Source organism: Calidris pugnax, unplaced genomic scaffold (genome assembly GCF_001431845.1).
Source record: "Calidris pugnax isolate Ruff unplaced genomic scaffold, ASM143184v1 scaffold111, whole genome shotgun sequence".
NCBI classification, from domain to species: domain Eukaryota; kingdom Metazoa; phylum Chordata; class Aves; order Charadriiformes; family Scolopacidae; genus Calidris; species Calidris pugnax.
In genome coordinates, this window is record NW_015090872.1 from 7346336 (window position 1) to 7365096 (window position 18761).

General features: G+C 43.6%; 1 protein-coding gene across 1 annotated transcript in view; it reads right to left on the reverse strand.

The window, feature by feature from the left end:
• The window catches only part of MB21D2 (Mab-21 domain containing 2), a 62202-nt gene extending 44614 nt beyond the window's left edge, over positions 1-17588 (reverse strand). The window contains exon 1 of the mRNA XM_014945735.1: positions 17367-17588. Coding sequence (XP_014801221.1) covers positions 17367-17577 — 211 coding nt within the window. The 5' untranslated portion in view covers positions 17578-17588. The remainder of the gene's footprint in view (positions 1-17366) is intronic.
• Between the last annotated feature and the right edge of the window lie 1173 nt (positions 17589-18761).

Genomic DNA, 18761 nt, shown 5'->3' on the forward strand with positions numbered 1-18761 from the left:
GGGAGTAGTGGGAGGGCAGGGGGCAGAAACTAACTTTATTTTTATTAAAACAGTAAAAGTAAAAATAGACCTCCCCAAAAGACTCCAAGCTTACCTTCACTCCAGGAATTAGGAATTTGTATAAAGTGTCCTTGACCTGACAAAATCACAGTTAGAAGGCGGCTACACAGCTGCAAAGAAAAAGTGGACAAAAAAGAGTCTATATGCACATTGTATGCCACGTATACAGCACCACGTACATACCATGAATCACAGTCAGCCAAATGTTTTCATAACTCATCTTGTATATTTGTATCCAACCAGTGTGCACCAATTAGCCATCCTTTCCAAATAGCTAAATACAACAGTTATTTATGGCTAGAGACATTTTGTTTCAAAATAGCCTAATGCAAAATTTGCAACATTGAAGCGAAACAACCAGCTATTGGTTTGCACGTAATCCCGCTGGCCCAGGACATCAGCATTCCTGAATTATTATCATTTTATTATTGGAGAGAAAAGAGCTTTGCTTTTACAGAAAACAATCATCATGCAGTTTGGACAGAGAGTGATCCCACCTCCAGATGGATGGAGGAAAAGAGGGAGGGAGGATGGGTGAGAGGGTGAAGCTGGAGTGCAAACCACATCCTGCCTATGAAATGGACACAACTGGCGCGTTCTCACTGCAGGCTGAGGCTGGACAAGTAAATGTGCTTCTCCCAGATCTGTGCAGACAGATGCCACCAGAGAAGATGAAGCTCTCCCTGTGTGGTAGGACATGCTTGTGTTGTGTCAGTCTGGTGGCTCCATGAGCTATAAATGCATTTCAGGTGTTCACAGCACTCCACTGCCAAAGCAGACTGCAGTTAGCACTGTGCAGGTACCTCATTTAGGAGTGCTTCTGGCAATTTGCAGGTAAGAAAAATAGGGGTGCTGGGAAAAACAGGCCATAAAAAACCAAGACTATTTAAATATAAAATAAAATGCAGCAAAGTGCACTCTGTGGCCACAGTAAGTCCCTTAGGAATCCTGAAACACTTCCTGACAGATAGCTGGTAAGCACAGACTATTTCTTTCTCCCTTAGACAGCTAAGAGGATCCAGCCCTTCCCACCACTTAAAATTCAATACTGTAAGAGACTGCCGACTCCTCTGTACATCGGAAGCAATGGGGGAAGCGAACAAAGCTGCTTTACTTTCCTCTAATCTTTCTCCCTTGTGTGCCTGCACCAGATGGTGCCGAGCTGCAGGTTGGAGGGAGATAATAAACCAAGAGGAAAAAAAAAAAAGGTAATATTAGGTTATAAAACAGCTGACCTTCAAATATGACGTCAGCTCCTGTTTAATTGATGGGACGGGTCCAGACAGACAGACGCATGCACACTAGGATGTCCGTATTCAGCACCTTCCTTTCTAATATGGGAAGAAGCCATACGGCAGCACTGTTAAAACGGTCTGTTCAAACTTTACAGGTGTGAGAATAAGCAGAGAATAAGTCAGAGTCTCCATTTATCTTGAGACATGCAGACCCACTTGGGGAAAGCATTCTTGATGAATGTGGTTTTGCTTAAACCCCTGGCCCAGTGTCACCAGTCTCGACTGATGAGAGCCTGCCTCTCCCACGGTAAGTGAAGTGAAACAAAACCCCAGAGTTGAAGAGCACAGATCTTCCAGAAGAGGAAAATTATCAAATACAAGATGGTTTTAAGGTTCTGGTTACTCCGGTCCAGAGCTTTGCTTCTAGCTGCCATCGCTGCAAACACTGCTATGAACAGTGGTTTTAAACACCTTGTTGAGGACTGGAATTATCCTGCTGTGGCCAAGAACAAGCTCCAGAAAACTCTGCCACAGTGTACTGTAAAATTTTGCAGCCTTTTCTGATACGCTGCTCTCAAACATTTCCCACCAGCATAGTGCTGGATCACTATGTTGTACCATGTCCAGCTTTGGGATAAAGAAAGCAAAACACACTAAATAGTACTCACTAAATCGTACTCCTGTTGAGGAAAAGAAAGCCCTGTGCTAGGCTACTACGAGGAAGATGGAGCAGTGTGAAATGCAGAGGTCTGAGGGGGAGAAGCCCTGGGTGGCTCCCTGCTTCCCCTGCAGACACATGCAACACAGACAAAGGCAAGGAAGTCCCTCTCCTTGGCAAAGAAGTTGTCTCCTGTCCACCTGCCACAGCTGCCTCTGCAAGTACCTGAAAAGGGCTTTAAGACTATTAAGTGGTTGGAGAAACATCAGAATCTGCTTTAGTGCTTTTAGTGCTCTCCAGGCAAAGGTGACAGACGACAACCTCAGCTAGAGAGTGCACATCTCATGTCACGCTGAAGGAAGCAGCCTGCACTGTACACTGAGTCACAGGACTTCACGGTTATGTTTTGCCAGTCTCAAGGGAAATCTATATAGAGGCTCCCAGCAGCAAGGGACAAAGCCACATTGAGTGACAACACTGAACAGTTCAGTATTTATTAGACATGTACAAAAATAAAATAGCTTGCTGTAAGCAGCTCGGTGCTGAAACACTGATTTTCAGTTTTCTTGCTGCTTCAAAGATGCTTCAATCGGGAAGGAACAAAGCCAAGAGCTGAGCCACTAAATCACTGTGTCCCAGCAGAGCGTCTGCATCCAGACACCAACACAAACATCTCTCCATCACATCACAGCCGTACTGGGTCTGCCCGACTCTGCTCCACAGAGCTAGACAGACACCTGGACATTGGCCAGCATACAGGTCCCTCGCCAAACTACTGCTTCCTTGTCCTGTGAACAGCCCTCTAACTTCTTGTTGTCCTTCTCAGAAACCAAAGGTTGCTGGCAGGGGAAATGCCTTCCTAAGAACTCAGAAATTTTGCACAGATCTTGGAACTGGGACAACACTGATTTAACATCTACCATTAAAAGCAGTTTAAAAGTTAATGGTCAGAGCATAATAAATCATATCCAGGCATTTTCACCTTGCAAGCCAGGCAATCAGCAAGGCAGAAATAGATTTGCTGCAAGACAACCAGGAATGATTTTAAGTGTGTTTTGTAGAGAACAGAAGCCCTGGATTGTCTCAAACCACACAGCTTTGTCCAGCACCTAGATGAGAAGACACAGGGTCAGGATAGGAGGTACTCAAGCAGCCAATATTTGCCAGTTAAAATAGATGGGACCAAGAAATAAGGAATAAGGCAGAACAATGCTGAATTGTAGTGCAAAGCTGGAGCATTATGCTCTTTGGTCCTCTATGCAGAACAGAATGGCAACAACCCTAAAAATAACTTTATATTTTTCTTCAGAATCACACTGGGTTCTCATTTGGGTCCAGGTTGCTTCCTATACTGCACTCAGCATCTCAAATAGCTTGACTCACTGCCTGGTTATCAAGTGTGGCACAGAACACCTGCATGTGTAGGGACTCCAAGCTAACAGAGTTTGGACGGGACTCCAAGATGCACTGTTGGGATCTTTCAGAGATGCTGGTCACATGGTTGTTCTGCCATGTTGAGGACACAAATTGCTTTGCCTTCCTTTCTCAGCAGGCTTTCAAAGTAAATAAGAGGACCTTTTACTATTCACCAGAAGCAGAGACAGAGTCTAAGGAGTGCATTTCTTCACCTCTTGCTACAAAACAAACCCGCACACTCAAGCTGCCTTGCTGTGCCGAGATACACACAGCAAAGACACACAGGACAGAGCTGTGGACAAAGCCAAGCAGGTGGTGGGGCCTGTGTAACCAGCTTAGTTCCTATCTTCCTCCCATCTGGGTCAACAACTAACCTCCCACATCCTCCAACAGGAACAATTCAAGTAGCTGGAGGCTAAGGATGGGGTTGCTTCAGAATGGAGAAGACATCAAAAGAGAGAGGTCTGCATCAGTGATACCAGCTCCATCCTCCCACAGCCCCTCCTCTTACCCCCTGAGATCAATTGCCCCTGTACTTTGGAGCAGTACACCACTAACTACAGCCTCTTCAATATCCCACTCACTAAAGTTTTAATTCCTTAAAAACAAAGGGATCGGGAGAGGGGATGATGAAGGGAGAGGGGACAAGCTGTGCTGTGCCAGGGAAGGCAAGAGGCCTCTCTCCAGCTCTCTGATGTTGGCTCCTTCTGTTCTAATGGAACCTTATCCAGGAAAACAAATCTTTAGTTAAAGAATGCTGCAAACAACCACAATGGGGCTTTATCGTGTCAATACCACTGCAGCTTCTAAAGCTCTTGGTTGAACAGAGGGTGAGCAGCTTCAACCCCACACCGTGCTGAAGTCTGCATTCCTAAAATTCCCCAGGGCAAGCAGGCATGCTCAGAGAAGGCGGCTTAGTGGCTCAGGGGTTATTAGCTGAGAGTTCAGGTTCAGATGTACCACGGGATGGAGGTCAGGGCATAGACACGGCTCGCTTGTTTCTCCTGGGCTTTTATTTAAAAATCTTCACGTGTTCTCAGCGTAGCACCCTCAGTGTCCTCTCTCCACCCACTATTGCACAAAGCGGTTTTTGCTTGCGTTCCTCTGGTCGTTATGGCCTTATGAGTAAGAGCCGTAAGGTCCCTGGGGCCAGAGTGCAGGAGATCCACACGGCAGCAGCCTCCTGGGAGGTCTCAGGAAAACAGCAGCAAGCAGCTTCTACCCTACCCCCCTGATAACCACTACACCAGTGTGAGGGAGGAGGATAGCGTTAATGCAGCAGGAATCAACAAGCCTGCTTGTTTCTTATTCCAAAGCTAAGACAAAGGTGGGGTTTGTTCAGCTCGGCAGTACAGCCAGGCCTTGCAAAAGAAGGCAGGAAAAAATGTGGGTATTTTTGATTTTGGTTTGGACTGAGTCCCTTGAAATAGGATAAGCATGGGAGTATTTTATAAAGAAAAGTAAAAAATTGGAAATGCAGAAGAAAAATACTTATAAGTGCTCTATACCTGCCCAGTAACACTGCTTCTCTGGAGACAAAGGGGACTGGGAGGAGGGGATAAAACAGGGGAAAAAGTCCAATGCTTCAAGCTTGGTTTATCCTAAGTGCAGGATAGGATAGGACAGGAAGGAATCACTAAAAATTTCTGAGTTTCAGAACAGAAGGTAAATGGAAACAAACATTTGATTTTGGGGTATATTTTAGAAAAAATATGGCACACTAAGACTGAAAAAGCAGAGCTGAAATGTAGCAGGGAAGTCTGGACATAAAACAACAAAATACAAAAGTGAAAGAAGGTCCCTAAATTCCCTATTCTTCCAGCATAGGAACACATACAGCAATTGGAGAAAATGAACTGTGAAGGTTGAGATTCAACTCCTATTATTTGGTAGAAGTTCTCTGACAAATCAGTTTACTAGTTAAATCACACAAACCTTTTGGATTTTTTTAAGCTATTCATTTGCAGTGTTTAATAGGAACATTTTCAGCCCTGGACCCTGAGCTGCATTTGGCAGCTACAGTGCTAATAATAAACTGTTAAAATATCCTGCTCCTTCAGCTGACCAACTCCCTTAAAATGTCTTGTGGCAGAAGCCAATGTGCTGTTTGATCAGGAAATTAGTTGTCTTGGAGACATCTTCACATACAACAGCAACTCAGTCAGTCACTTTGAGTGATGCCACCTAGCAATCTGCACATTAACTTCAAACAGAAAATGAGGATATCAAAGCCACTGAAAAAGAAATAATCACCTGCAAGAAACATGCTGTTCTTCTCCCATACACTGTTAGCTGAAGGGAAAGCTGTAGCAAAATGAGAGTTTTGATCTCAAAATGCGCTGCTACCTCCCTGCACAATTAGGTCACTAAGAGGCTAATGGTGTTCCTGTTCATACAACCATTTATATGAAAATTATAATCTATGCTGTTCTTTCAGAATCAGTTTCAGGTCAAACCTGCAGGCAACACTTCTAAAAAATAAAAGTTACCAAAAGGTTAGGCAAAGAGGCAACCAAGAAGTGTGACCACTTAGTTATAACTAAACCTCATCGATCAGAAAGAGGGTGACAACTACAAAGCATGCGGGCAGTTCTACAACACCAGGCATCAGTTTACAAGGAATATAAAATAGTGATTTCCAAGGTAAACCACTAAACCCAGGTTACGTGACCTGAAAAAAAAAAAAGATGCTTATCTTCTAGTCACCCTAATGGAATGCTAAAATGCTCGCAAATAAAAAGTAGAACCAATCCTGCCCAGCTCAAAGATACAGAGAGATGCATCAAACTCCCTCTCACCAGCTCTACACACACACACACACACACAAATGCCAAGGCAGAAAGCAAGTCAAATGCCAGACAAATTAGATTCATGCCAATGCATGTATTACTCCATGTTTGGGATTCAGGATTACAAGCAATAGGACATAATGTCTTTAATCGCCCTCAAAACACATCTTTTACCTGGCAGTAGATCTTCTGTTGGGCTTTCTCCTGCCTAAAAAAACAGATTGGTGCTCTGGCAGGGGCTGGATCTAGTGGAACACGGACCAAAGCATCCCCAGTTCTCTTCAGCACATGGTCTGATGATCCAGCATAGTCAGAACTGACAGATGTTTATTCCCCTCCTGAGCCTAGACATCCACTGGAGATGGTGTTCCCCCAAGGCCTTATGCAAGCACAGAAAGGTGCACTTAATGCATCAATATCTTTGCTGACACGTTAGCTTCCGGAATCACAAATCTGTTCACTGTGGGTCTGTGTATTTGCAGCACAGAACATAACAGGCAAGTCTCTGGCATAATTTTCTTACTAGTATCACATCTGACTTGGGAGTAGTTCCATTCCTGTGCAAACTGGGGTACATGTAAAGGCTTAAAAACTGTCCCTGTACAGAACACTCCTGCCAACAGCTCTGGATTAGGGGAAAAAGACAAGCCTTGTCCCAGCTGTAACAAAAGGTTCCCCTGGGCAGCAAGAAGAGTAGCTTTGCTCACAGAATATTTGCATCTCAGCTGAATTAGTTAATGTGTGTTGAACACTCTGAAAATTGTGAAGTGGTTTATAAACACTAAGGATTGTTATTTATTATTGTCTTGGTGCACAACAGCGGAAACTAGTGCCATTTACAGACGCAAATTAAGAACAACAGGAGGTCCATCAACATGCTGTGGGTCTGGGGATTTTGTTCATTTGTCTCCCCCACTCCTGTTTCCCTCAGACAGGAACCTCTTCCACAGGACTCCTACAATCCTCGCCGAGCAGGGCTGGTCTTGGCCCAGGGAAAACTGTCAGAGTGGAACAGTTCTGCTGGGAGAGGATGAGACCTCCACCTGCAAACTCAGGTTATTCACTTCTCAACAGCACTCACCTAAGCTGCAAAGCACTGTCATCACTGCCTTTGATGGACAGCAAATATTTACCACCCAACTTATTTGTTTGGGGTGAAGTAAGACAGAACATAGAATAGAATAAAATAAAACCATATACTCATTTCACGGTAAAGAAAAGGATACTTAAAAGAAGTTGAGAATTCAGAGTGGCATATGCTGACACAATAGAGTGATTCATATACAGAAGCGATTTCTTACAAGACTGGTCTCAGCATAAGAGCAGGTTTTAAGACATCGATTTCTTTACCTGCATTGTTAAGAGGCAGCTTAGATAAAAAGATGATTCTAAACTTCCTGTCTGCAGCTGGTGTGAAGAAGTGAGAGGGATTGTCTACTTTTTAAAGTAACCCAAGAGTGCCTGATGTTTCTAGAACCAGAATTTAGGTTTAAGAAGATCAAAAGCACTTTTATTTTAACTTTGATTTTCCAGACCAACTTGTAACTTAACTCTGCAGCTCTGATAATGTGCAAAAAGTTTTGCTAAGTGCTTACCTAGATCACATGAATCACTCTCCAATTAAAATAACTGCACAGGCATAGTCATTCTTCAATATTACAAGCCTGTGTCAAAGTGGTTATTTCCAGTATAATGTTGCTGCCTCAATGACATGCTTTGCACATTTTCAAAATTCATAGGATATTGGGAAAAACTGGGGGTACAGGGTCAAGCTTTTACAGACAACTTAGCACATAAAACAAGGCTCTGACAGATGCTCAGTCAAATTGTAATAGCTCCTTTTTCTCAATACTGCACTTAGATGTGCATATCAGCACATTGAAAAAAAAAAAAAAAACAAAAAAAGGTATTTAATTCAGAAGATACAGCTTGCCCTCAGAGACACGCTGCACTTGCAGAGAGACTTGCATGCCTCTTATTTTCCTCAGGTTACTGATTGCTTAGCACATGGTTTCCCTACTGTCTATGAAACACAGACATTTCAGCAATTCAAGCTTTGAGGGCCTAATACCAAGGGGCCAATATCAATACCTGATCTGCCATTCAGCACACTCTATGCAACTTTCAAAAGGCAAATTTGAGAGACAGAAGGCAACAGAGCCCCTGAAGTGTTGTTACAATGACATTCCCTCCTCTATTTGCAGAGCTGCAAATTGTTTTACAAACACCATTCAACCAAAAGTTTAAAATAAACAGCAATTCACTGTCCACTGGAACAGAAGCAAGCTCTGCTGGTGGTATCACAAGGAATAACCACTGGAGAGCAGCTGGACAGCTACCCCTGTGTACAGACCTGCATCTGCACCCAGGCTTCAGAATCATATACATAGCAAAGAGCAGTCAGTTTCAGCACCACCGAATCAATATAACCACCCTGCTCTTAATACTGGCAAGGAAGAAGTGTATTTAGAAGGAGATTAGAGTATTTCCCTCCTCCTACCAGGACAAGCCTTATTTCATGTGAATGCAGTCAGTTATCTCTTTTGTTTGCACTCAACTCCAGATTCCTCAGTGCACCAGGCAATGCTGTATAACCACATTCAGGGGTGGCAATGTACAAAAAAAGTTTACACAAATTGGTCGCAAAGTACCTACAAGAGCTTGCAAACTCCTGCAAAACACCCTCTAGAACAGGTTCCTGTCACACTGAGCTAGGGACAGAGATTAGAGTTATCAGCTTTGACACTCAGCAGGAATGTGTCACAAAGGATTAAATCACTGTATCATGAAGTGTCAGCAAATGCAGCTTTCCTGCTGTTCTACCACTAAGTTATACATTAATTAGTGAGGTACAAAACAAACATGAAATATCTCCAAGCATCTGCCTGTGGATCAGGCCCAGCCAGAGCTATTATCACAGGATTCATTTCCAAGAGGAGTGACCAAAAGCATCACCAGCTCTTCAAGAGATCCATTAAAATGCAAAGAGTAGAAGTGCTGAAGGAAAAAGCACAGAAGCTAATTGCAGGGTTTTTCCGATAGCTGTTTAATACAACTTCTTCCTCACAACCTCAGCACCTGATTTTCTAAACAAAGACATATATGCACCATTGAATAAAAACATCCTTCCTTGAGAGAGGTGTGAAGCAGCGTCAAAAGATCCTACAACATGAGCAGGAAACTTGAGATAAGACATTTTAAAAATGCAGTAAATCAAGAACCAACTTTGTTATTTCTAGATGCAATTGCAAGTGTTCCTGAGCTGCTCAGCAGTTCTGGACCAAATCTTTTATGAATTCTCACTCTGACAGTGGGTGGAAGAAATTCTACATGGTCTGACTGCCGGCCATGGTACGGAAGATCCAAGCAAACCAACAACATCCCACATATAAACCTTTCCTTTTCATCCAAATTGTGACATTAGAAAGGTGTCATTAGACAAAAGAAAAAAAAGAAGATTCTTTGCCAATTCCTTCTGGCTATCCAGCAGGACTCCTAGCTTTGGCCACATGTTGTATTTTTCCTTTGCTTTCTGTCCCAAACCGCTGTCTTCTACTGCTTGGCATTGCCTGACTCTGCCAAATTACACCAGCATGCAGACTGCCACCAGGATGCATTATTTAAACTTATTTGTACTGATTGTGCTTTGGGATCCCTTGAGTATAAGGTAAGATTACTTGCTAGAACTGCCTACCTGGGCCAGGTTGTAATCTGTCTCTCAGAGGTTGAACTGTACTTGATCTCAACACCACCCAATGTCGGACCAACTAATTGCCTTCGCTATTTAAGTCTTTTTGAGGCTAGACTCTCAAAAACAGACTTCCTTTCCCAGCTTTAGTCTCAGAGGGTTGCATAGTTAAACGATCCTATCATGAAGAACAGCAACACCAGAATGTTCAACTATTCTGGTACCACCCCACTTCTCGCAGATTGCTGAAGCACAGGAGATGAGCAAGGCTTCTGGTCGTACCGAGGTCCCACTACACACGATTATATTGAGAAACTTGTGCAGGTCTGTGAAATTTGGGGGCAGCTCAGAATGGAACACAAGTCTAGGGTGTCCTGACTCAGCATTTTACCTACAGAGAGATTTTCTTAGGGTGAAATGGATGCCACCCACCTCCTGTGCTACAAGCTGAAGCCACCCAGTGCTGTGCAAACTTCTGCCCACAGCCCTAAACATGAGTGGGTGGAAATAGCTACCATGCTGTTTCAAAGACACAGATATGATAAACCTTAAAGTAATTAATCACCCCCACTCAGTACTATACAAATTGTACTTTCAACATCAGCATGCTCATAACAAAATGCATTAACAACCATCTAATTAAATGCTTTAAATTAGATTAAATTCATATTGTCTGACAGGTGAAATATAATGTGTTAACAGGATTGTTGTGAATTCCTTAGCATCAAGTGTTTATTAAAAGCCAAATGTCAAATATGTTGGGGAGAAGGGAATCTATTTCAGTGAAACTGAACACTACAGCACATGTTGATTCCCTTACAAGCAGAAAGTCACTGAAATGGTGCTTTGAAAGAACTGCAGAAAGTTTATTTAATGCAGAAGTACATGATTCAGGGACCTGTCAGGTTGGCTGAAGTACTAAGGTGCAGATTAATCCACTTGGTCCAGGAAAATTGCTATTTGCAGTAAAAGAGAATACAACAGAATGGCAGAAGTGAAAGCAAACACTGGAGTTCTCTTTATTAAAGAGAGCAATATCCATAGCAGCATCTGTCAATTGGAACATCAGCTGCTGCTGAAAGATTTATTTTGAATGTCTCATAAGCTGCCTTCCAGTTGCATTAGCAAAAAAAAGAAGCCAACCTTCATATTTTTGTTAGTCAGACAGTAAGACAGGTTTGTGCTAACAGAAGTCATAAACCTTCACTGGATATAAAATCCATAGTTAGGATGGGAAACCTATGAAGTACAGTTGCAAGTTCCAATAAAGCTACAGTTCAGTCTCCTGTACTCAGATCATACTACCAGTGATTAGAACAAGACTAGGGCAAATAACTTGAGACATCCACCTAAAGGCCATTTTTCAGCTCTCTCACTCTTGCTGCCATGCAGGCATACTCCTCTTCTCTCAATAAGGAATGTTCTGTGAGTACAACAGCCAAATCTGCCTTCAGCTTTAGCTCCCATGATAGGCCCCCTGCTTTTCCAAGGAAAAAAAGCAGGGCAGGTGCCCTTCTTTGCCTCCCCAGAACTCCATCTACTCTACTGCTCCTTTCATACCCCAAAGACAGGCAAATTAAAGAAAGTCTAGATGTAATATAGTATGTTGTGCAGATGAATGGATTGTTAGTCTCAGGGAATTTTATCTCCTTGTTCAGAGGATAGCAGGGAAAGCTATTAACATTTTTCTTTTAGGATATGGAGCTTAACCCATCCCAGCTGTAAGTTGCTAAAGGAAAACCTGGCTCAGGAGGTATGTTATCCTGTGTAATGCATTCACCTCTTAAGCCTCTCTTTTCATAGGAAATGAGCTACAGCTCTTGCTTCTCAAGTTAGTTTCATGCACTAACATCACCCAGCCATAGGTAATGGACTCAACGGCTGGTCATTTTTCTTAAACTCAGAGAGAGTTCAGAGGTCTATGCCAGAGCCTCTACCTGCAGCTGCCTCCACAGGGTCTCACAGACATGCCTGCAGGTGCAGTTGTCATCTCAATCACTGTTCGCAGTGTTATGCTGAAGGAGCTCTGGCAACCGAAGCCCCCTTCACTGAAGGTGAGAGCTTATGTCTTGGCCTTAACCACATTTCTTCCCAGCACTCTGTCACTTCACTGACCTTGCAGAGTACAAACCACTAGAGTATGATCTGGGCAGAGAAAGGAACACAGGGAAGGGTTTCAGAGCTGTGCGTGGGAAAACCATCTTCGCAGCAAAAGGACTGGGACGGTCCAAGAAAAGATGCCAAAGTTTTAGCTGTACAGGAAATGGTTAAAGCCTGTAGGAACTTGGCATTTGTCAAATAAACATTAAGAAAGACAATCCCTATCCAAAAGACTTGCACTGCTTGGAGATTCCCTTTGAGAAGTCCAGCCAGGACTATGACATCCTGAGTCTCCTCTAGACTGGACTCTACCCATGGGCTGCTCTGGGTCTCAAGTACACATCTACCTTATAAATTACCAAAGCTATAATAAAACACGTCCTCCAGCCTTCCTGAGCAATGTTGTATTTGCCTTTAAAGTAGCTTCACCTAGAAAAATAGCCAGCTGCTTACAAGAAAGTTGAACAACTGGCTTCTGACTAGAATTGCTCCAAATGTTTTTGCATTCATGTAAAGTCATGTGGAAGAAAAAAGGAAAAGTCAGGAACCCAACAACTCACGTATCCTGGTTACCATCCTCCACTATAATTATAAAATTGCCCTTAAAACATAATTGCATAATTGGGCTTGGCAAGTATTCACCCAAATCTTTTACAAATATTTCCACAGACTGAAGGAACAGGCGGTGGGCAGTCTGACAAGCCTGCCACGAGAATTTGTGCCCTTAGGACATGTTCCTAGCTATTACACTAAATACTTTGCATCACAGCCTAATGTTTCAAAACAGTAGTTTAGCAAGTGAAGTACCAGCATCTTAAAACAAATTGAGTGAAAGATTTTCAAGCTATTTTCACTGCACACATACATGGAACAGCAATCCCTTTGAACAAAGAGAGGGAGGAGGCTACCAATCCTTTCTAACTAGTTACAGGGAAAGAATCCCCAGTGACATGAAATTGGTTGACTTCTAGTAGCTATAATCAATTAGAAGCTACCAGTGCCTTGCTAGGTTGCTTTACCATCATAGTACTCTGTCCCTTAAGAAAAAAACAAAACAAACACCCCACTACCTCAAATGCAAATACAGGAACATGCAGCATGCAGGAAGAGGAGACCCAACAGAAGCCAGAAATGAATCTGCAATACAGTAAGGTTGTTTTTAACAGCTGTGCATTATGCATTCAGCAGCACAGGGAATGCCAGCAGGGAGCCTTTATTAACATAGGCCTCAGAGTACAGTGCGCTCCTATCATGATTGGCCTCTCTTGAGAAAAGGCGCACACACACAAAAGACTTAACCCTAGAGAGATCACGTCAATCCTGTTGCTATTTCATCAGCTCGACACCACAACAGATACCAGAGAACCTCCGTGATGTATCACAGACAAATAGGTAACACTTCCGACAATGCCTGAAATCTAATCTGCAATAGAAGGTTTCATCAGCAAGTTATGCCAGGCAGGGAAAGGGAGAAAAAATACAGCACAAACCAACACAACAGAGTCATGCTACCAGTGGTGTTCTGCTATACAGACCTCAGGTACAGGGGAGAACCATGAAATGCTCCTCTTGTAGAAGATGCTGATAAAAGCAAGCTGTTGTCAGGACTCCTGTGTTCTCAGTGCAGCAATCTGCACCTCCACTGCACGTATTTGAGGGGTCCGTCAATCCAAGAAACAGCTGGAAGCCTTGCTACAGATGCAGGGGCCCAGCAGGGTAACTCACTCCATTTGGTGAGCTGGTATTGGCAGCACAAATCTTTGGCCGATGCCAGCTCTCTGCCTCCACTATGAGATGTGCCTCTGTCACAAACACTTACTAGCGCTCCCAGCTCAGCACTGGGCAGACACCAGAGAAAAGGGAAATGCTCTCAGAACAGGCTCACCACCTCTCCTCTATCAGGAGCTGATACAAACGCTCTAGAGGCCTTGTCATCAGCTCTAAGTTGAAGCTGGCAGCAGATTGTCAAAGTGCTGCCTGTCCTGGTGGCCAGCTCCCGCAGAAGTGAGATACAACCATCGAAGTGACAAAAAGATACACTAGAGGCCTGGGGGGAAAAAAAAAAAAAAAAAAAAGCCCACTTTAGCACCAATTTAAACCAGTCCTTCCCCTGGTTTGAGAAGGGGAGACGGCAGTGAGAGGAAAGAGAATGGCATGAAATGTCCTGAGCATCCCTCTCCTGGGTCTGCAGAGAAGAAAGTCATGATAGGAAAGGGAAACAAAACATCAACCTGAAGAGCTTGAAAACTGCTCTAGATGACCAATGTGTTCCTGGAGTGGAGGAAACAGCTCTGTATAGTCTGTATTTATTCTTATCTCCTTGCTCTTTTCTCATCTCTTGTTAAGAAGTAAAACACAGAGTCAGTATCCCTAATAACATGAGCTGGGTTGAGGCAGCAATAGCACTAGAAATTTCAAGGGGCTGTTTAATATGGAATGTTGTCATTCCCAAGAGAATAATATATGGCTTCTTTAAGCCTAGCACATCTGTGCATTACAGCACGTTTAAACTTCGGTGATGAACAGAAAAAGACAGGTAGTGTTTATTAAAGATGCTTCCTGGAAGCACTTGTACTGCAGGAACAATACTCTCTAGGTCAGGTACCTCTAAAAGGTTTTTAATATGAGTGCTCCGTACCTCTCATCACAACAGCGGCAAGTGCTTTAAAAATCAAAATATCATTGACTGTAATATCATCACTTGATAAAAATACTCCTTTATCACTCTTTAGGCACAAAAAAAATCCCAAACCTAGTCACAGGGAGAGTAAGTAATTAGCTCCTTTCATGACTGGCGGGCAGAGACTTGGTCTCTCAGTCACTCCCAGCCACCCACTGCCCAGAACACAAGACTGTCTTTTCTCCAATTGGTTTTTTTTTTTGATTAATACAGTCTTGAGGCTCAGTTATACCTGTGTCAAAGAGACAAGTAATGATCAGGCACAGCCAAATGCGAGGAAAGGCACCAAAAGACACCTGTTGTTTCAGTGTAGGGTCTTAGCAGGATCATATGGTCTTGGTGACTATGAATGGGACGCCCAGGAATTACCCACATTCAGAAAATACTCACTTTCCCCCACCAGGTAGGTAGGCCATTTGCAGTCCTAGTCTAATGCCCAGGGCACAAGTTTTTGGACAAAGGCATGACAACCGGTACCTCTCTCTTAATTTTGTCACACCCCAACTCTTGAAATTGCCCAGAGTTCAGTCACTATCACTAACAGCCAGGGCACAACAACATAGACAAAAAGGAGTTAATATAAAGAAAAGGTCTGACCTAGAGGGCAAGCCACGCAGAGTACAAACATCTGAGAATCTGCACAAAGTCTCCTCGCCTATCATTCATCCACCAATTACGCACCAATGTAATTAAATCAGGAAAGTTACGTTTAATTTTCCTATCATCACCCGATGAGATAAGAGCAGTACGTATGGGAGGGATCAGGCACAGAGGAAAGAGCTATTTATTAATAAGTTAAATCCTTTTAGATTTAAGAGACTCTCTGGCCAAGAAGGGTCTGATCCACAAACACAACTTCTGGGTCTAATGAAGACAAATGAGACACCCAATCTCCATTTCTACCCTGGGCTTGGTCCTCAAGTCTCTTCTTTTATTCAGAAACAAGTCTCATTGAAAATTGCCAGGCATAACAAACAAAAACACAGCTTTTGTTTAAAGCCGAGTTTTAATTTATATATTTAAAACTGAAGAACACTCATCTCCTAGCCATTATATTAACAAAGACAGTCACGTTAATTTACTTTATTTCTAATCAGCCTAAGGCTCCCAGTTTTCATGAACAGCAAGGCATTTGGGTGCATTTGCAGAAATGCAAGGCACACTCCAGCCTGTTATTCTGTCTTTCTTCTTTTGCCTTCTCTCGCGTGAGGCAGGAAGAAACGCTGTGGTCCCTGTCCCCTGCAAAGACCAGTAATGCTTAAACAGGATCATATAAAGCTTTTTCTACTTGCTAGCCACACACCCAGAACTGCTGCTCTGGCTGTTTTCTCTCTACTCTTCTTTGCTTCATCCCATCCAGCCCTGCTTCCTCAGCCAGTTATTTAAAGCCCTGATTGAAAAATGTGTCACATCATAATAGTGGATGACTTCCACAGGATCAGGTTTTCAATAACAAAAATCCTACAGGCTTTGATGCAGCCATGGCTTCACCACATCATTTTTTTTTTAAACAGGAAGGGAAAAATATTTATAACAGCAACTATAAATATACATGCTACTGACTTTTCAACTTGTTGTCCTTGTTCTCAAGCTAAATTTAGTCTGTTATATCCTGTCCAGCCCTTGGTAAAAAAGCAATACACACTCAAAATTGTGCAAATCCCACAGCAGGCAATTATTCAGGTACCTTACCAGATAACCAAATGGACAGGTAGATTCTCATTTAGTGAGTGTAAGTATGTTCATGGCTATAGAGGAAGTGATTATTATAGTGATTACCCCCCCCGATACAGAAAATTATTATTATTGCAATAGGACAGCTCTCTGTTTCTGAATTAGAAAAGTGATGCAGATTATTCACAAGACCATACACTTGGTTTGTGCCAAATATGTTTTGAAGGTGCATGTGTACCTCTGAGCTACAAAGAATCATTCTCCAGCCACACCTGCTGTTTACCCATGTCCTTATTTTACAAGCAGAAATGTTTGAGATACCGATTCAAACCTGGGTGACTGATTTCAAGGTCCAACCTGCATGTGAAAGAGCATCTTTTCGTATCCTGAAGGTTTTCATTTGTGTGAGTGATTTCTTAGTCAAAACAAGACAAATATTTATCAGGAACTGACTACCTAGAGAATCAGAGATGTTAGTCATTCCCCTGGTAACCTTAAGAAGCCTTAGTCATGCCAGAGCCCAGGTGATTTCTGCAAGGACCAACACGTTTCACCCTAGTTTGAGGATCCTTGCCTACGAATCAAAGTTTCACGCAGATGAGGGCTCCCCGGCCACAATCTGACTTGCTCCACTCGCAAGTTTTGCAACCTAAGCAAAGAAACGCCGTTCAGAGGAGCTCCCGTACAAGCATCAGCCGGTCTCAAATCAAAATAAGCGGTCCAGAAAAAAAATACTTGTGTTTCCTACAGCCTTGATAGTCGAGGGGGGGAAAACAATAAAGGGTCGGGCTCTCCTCGCCTCCAGCCGTGCTGGCTCGGCGTGTTTCTCGGGCACCGGCCAGCTCTGTGACCCAGCCTTTCCTCTGGGCTTATAAACACATCGCTGCTCAAGGCTGGGTGGACAAGAAAAAATAGTTTCCCGGGGGTGAGACCCGTCCTACGGCCGGGGACCCCCCAGCTCGGCGGGGAGAAAGGGTCCGCCGGTGCCGCGCCATCGGGGAGCCCTGCCCCGGGGGTCCCCGGCCGGCATCGCCACTGCCCCCGCCCCGCACGGTCCCTGCCCTACCCAGCATGGAGAAGATGAAGTCCTTGGCCGTGTGGATCTCCAGGGCTCGCTGGTCGTCGTACTCCCTCTGGTCGTGCTTGGTGAATTCCTGGATGAGTTTATTCAATTCTTCCACCCTGGCTCCCGATCGGAAATCCAGCTCCGGGAAGGGAGGTTTGCTGTTGGTGCCGGCGGACCCTGCCTTGCTGGCGAGAGGCGCCGCCATCTTCATGCAAAAAAAAAAAAAAAAAAAAAAAAAAAAAAAAAAAAAAAAAGGGAGAGGGAAGAGTGACGACAGTGGGCCGAAAAATCTCCCACTAAAGCTCTTGGCTGTGGAAAGGCCTGACTAACCCCTTCCATCTTCCCACTTGCATGGGCTGATCCTGGCTCTCCATTCCAGCTGGCCTTTTGCATTGGCCGGAAGTTTTTTGGAGCTGAGTACTCTGCAGCTTCAGCTTTTTTTTTTTTAATTTAAATTTAATTTTAAACTTCAGCAAAAGCCTTGTCCTGCAACTGGATTAATAACCAGCTGAGAACTCTGCGCCTCCCGCGTGTTCCCGAGGTGTTCTGCGCTTATTTTTGCTCCAAAGGCATCCTGAAGATTGTTTTTTATGTATATATATATATAATTATTTTATCTTATGTCTTAGAAGCAGTGGCCAGGATAAAGTATCCTCACTGCTGCACTTGAAACCAACCCTGCCTAGAAGCTCCTGGGAGCTACACAGACAAAGGATAGGAGGGGAAATGGCATCTCAGAAGACTTGCCTGAGGTCAAGCAGCCTGTGGCAAGGAGCCCAGACCTCTGATCTCCATCCATTCCCTCATCGGCAAGCCTACATGCTTTTCTTCTGTATGTATTTTTAATGCCTTCTAACTTTTCAGCCTGCGGTGGTTTTCTCCTCGATCTTCTGTGCCTTGTCCCATCATTGAACATACCTAGCACAATCCGTTATTTACCTCAGTGCATCCACTGGAAGAACTGTCTGTCCTCCTGCCCGGGAAACGTACGAATATATTGTGTTAGCCTTCTACAGGGTATTTCAGATGCTATGGCAGTGATGCAAACTGCTTGGATATGTATTATCCTCTCAAGATTCTTGGCAGGAAACAAAGCTTTCAGCTCAGTCCCAGACTATGGTAAAATGTGTCTATGAAAATTAGGCATGAGGCACTGCAAGAATAAAACAGGAAGGTGAGACTAAGCTGAGTGTAAGAGGTTACGGGCTGGTTTCCCTGATGCATAGTAAACACAGATGCTAGTCTTTAGACCTGAGCTCGGGGATGTGGCTTGGTTCCTCTGGACCACTAATCTTGATCAGAATTGGGAGTTCAGCACCTCCTGCGGTGGGACCTTATCTGTAAGAAGAATGAAAATCAAGAGCAGGTTTGGACCCTGTAACAGAAACCACAGCC